A 2,905-nucleotide genomic window follows, 5' to 3' on the forward strand; every position below is an offset into this window, starting at 1 on the left:
TTTATTTTTGTGATTTTTGTGTCATCTTGGTTGGGTGGAGACATCTTAGGAACTTCCATGAGCTCCCAAAATTTCCATTCCCCTGATTTTTGGGACCTCCCCGTGTTGGAGGCATCTCAGGAACTTCCCAAAATTTTCATTCCTGTGATTTTTGGAGGGTTGGAGGCATCTCAGGAACTTCCAGGAGCTCCCAGAATTTTCATTTTTACGATTTTTGGAGAGTTGGAGACATCTCAGGAGCTTCCAGAAACGCCCAAAATCTTTCATTTTTGTGATTTTTGGGACCTCCCAGGGTTGGAGAAATCTCAGGAACTTCCAGAAGCTCCTCAGGATCTTCTCCCTAAGACTCCTGGTGGACCTCCACAGCTCCTGGTGGACCTCCATGATTCTTGACCACCACAACTCTTGGTGGACCTCCATAATTCCTGGTGGACCTCCATGATTGGTGGTGGATCTCTATTCTCCATTCCTGGTGGACCTCCCTGATTCTTGGTTGACCCTGATGGTTCCTGATGGATCTCCATTATTCCTGGTGGATTCTCCATGATTCTTGGTGGACCTCCAGGAGTCTTGGTGGACCTTCATCCTCCATTCTTGATGGACCTCCGTGATTCTTGGTTGACCCTAATGGTTCCTGATTGATCTACATCATTCCTGGTGGATTCTCCATGATTGGTGGTGGACCTCCATGGTTCTTGGTGGACCTCCATCCTCCATTCCTGATGGACCTCCGTGATTCTTGGTGGATCTCCATCATTCCTGATTGATCTCCATGGTTCTTGGTGGACCTTCATCCTCCATTCCTGGTGGACCTCCATGACTGGTGGTGGATCTCCATCATTCCTGCTAGACCTCCATGACTGGTGGTGGATCTCCATCATTCCTGGTGGACCTCCAAGATTCTTGGTGGACCTTCATTCTCCATTCCTGGTGGGCCTCCATGATTCTTGGTTGACCTTGATCGCTTCTGATTGATCTCCATCATTCCTGGTGGACCTCCATCATTCCTGATTGATCTCCATGGTTCTTGGTGGACCTCCATCATTCCTGGTGGACCTCCATGATTGGTGGTGGATCTCTATTCTCCATTTCTGGTGGACCTCCATGATTCCTGATGGACCTCCATGATTCTTGGTTGATCTTCATAATTCCTGATTGATCTCCATGACTCTTGGTGGACCTCCAAAAGTCCTGGTGGACCTCCACAACTCCTGGTGGACCTCCATGATTCTTGGTGGACCTCCATCCTCCATTCCTGATGGACCTCCGTGATTCTTGGTGGATCTCCATCATTCCTGGTGGACCTCCATAACTCTTGGTGGAACTTCATCCTCCATTCCTGGTGGGTCTCCATGATTCTTGGTTGACCTTGATCGCTTCTGATTGATCTCCATCATTCTTGGTGGACCTCCATCATTCCTGATTGATCTCCATGGTTCTTGGTGAACCTCCATAATTCCTGGTGGACCTCCATGATTGGTGGTGGATCTCTATTCTCCATTTCTGGTGGATCTCCATGATTCCTGGTGGACCCTGATGGTTGCTGATGGATCTCCATCATTCCTGGTGGATTCTCCGTGATTCTTGGTGGACCTCCAGGAGTCTTGGTGGACCTTCATCCTCCATTCCTGATGGACCTCCATGATTCTTGGTTGATCTCCATCATTCCTGATTGATCTCCATGGTTCCTGGTAGACCTCCATCGTTTCTGGTGGGCTTCCATGATTGGTCGTGGACTTTCCTGATGGACCTCCATGATTCTTGGTTGATCTTCATCATTCCTGATGGATCTCCATGGTTCTTGGTGGACCCCCATGACTCTTGGTGGATCTCCAGAAGTCCTGGTGGACCTCCATGATTCTTGGTGGACCTCCATCCTCCATTCCTGGTGGACCTCCAAGATTCTTGGTGGACCTTCATTCTCCATTCCTGGTGGACCTCCATGATTCTTGCTTGACCCTGATGGTTCCTGATGGATCTCCATTATTCCTGGTGGATTCTCCATGATTTTTGGTGGACCTCCATGATTCTTGGTGGACCTCAATCCTCCATTCCTGGTGAATCTCCATGATTCCTGGTGGACCTCCATGGTTTCTGGTGGACCTCCATCATTCCTGATTGATCTCCATGGTTCTTGGTGGATCTCCATGACTTTTGGTGGACCTCCAAAAGTCCTGGTGGACCTCCACAACTCCTGGTGGGCCTCCATGATTCTTGATTTACCATGATGGCTCCTGATTGATCTCCATCATTCCTGGTGGACCTCCATGGTTCCTGGTGGACCTCCACCACTCCTGATGGGTCTCCATGGTTCCTTGACCTCCATGACTCTTGGCGGACCTCCATAATTCCTGGTGGACCTCCATGATTGGTGGTGGATCTCTATTCTCCATTTCTGGTGGACCTCCATCATTCCTGGTGGACCTCCATGATTCTTGGTGGACCTCCACAGCTCCTGGTGGACCTCCATCTTCCATTCCTGACTGATCTCCATGGTTCCTGGTAGACCTCCATCGTTTCTGGTGGGCTTCCATGATTGGTGGTGGACCTCCAGGACTCTGGGTGGACCTCCATCCTCCATTCCTGGTGGACCTCCATGATTCTTGGTTTACCATGATGGCTCCTGATTGATCTCCATCATTCCTGGTGGACCTCCATGATTCTTGGTGGACCTCCATAATTCCTGGTGGACCTCCATGATTCTTGGTGGACCTCCATTCCTGGTGGACCTCCATGATTCTTGGTGGACCTCCATTCCTGGTGGACCTCCATGATTGGTGGTGGATTTCTAGTCTCCGTTCCTGGTGGACCTCCATGATTCTTGGTGGGCCTCCATCCTCCATTCCTGGTGGACCTCCAGGACTCTTGGTGGACCTCCAAAAGTCCTGGTGGACCTCCACAACTC

The 2,905-nt window shown here is 50.1% G+C and overlaps 1 protein-coding gene across 1 annotated transcript; it reads right to left on the minus strand.

Annotated features, from left to right (window-relative positions):
• Positions 1–844: 844 nt before the first annotated feature.
• LOC130588259 (uncharacterized) lies at positions 845–2,899 on the minus strand. Its single transcript, XM_057389201.1, has 4 exons — positions 2,730–2,899; positions 2,341–2,672; positions 1,939–2,039; positions 845–1,304 (listed from the first exon to the last, which is right to left on the minus strand). The coding sequence occupies exons 1-4, from the start codon at positions 2,841–2,843 to the stop codon at positions 1,042–1,044; spliced, it is 810 nt and encodes a 269-aa protein (XP_057245184.1). The 5' UTR covers positions 2,844–2,899; the 3' UTR covers positions 845–1,041.
• Positions 2,900–2,905: the final 6 nt, after the last annotated feature.

This window comes from Malurus melanocephalus, unplaced genomic scaffold, assembly GCF_030028575.1.
Source record: "Malurus melanocephalus ecotype Western Australia unplaced genomic scaffold, MMel_1.1 scaffold_3961, whole genome shotgun sequence".
NCBI classification, from domain to species: Eukaryota; Metazoa; Chordata; class Aves; order Passeriformes; family Maluridae; genus Malurus; species Malurus melanocephalus.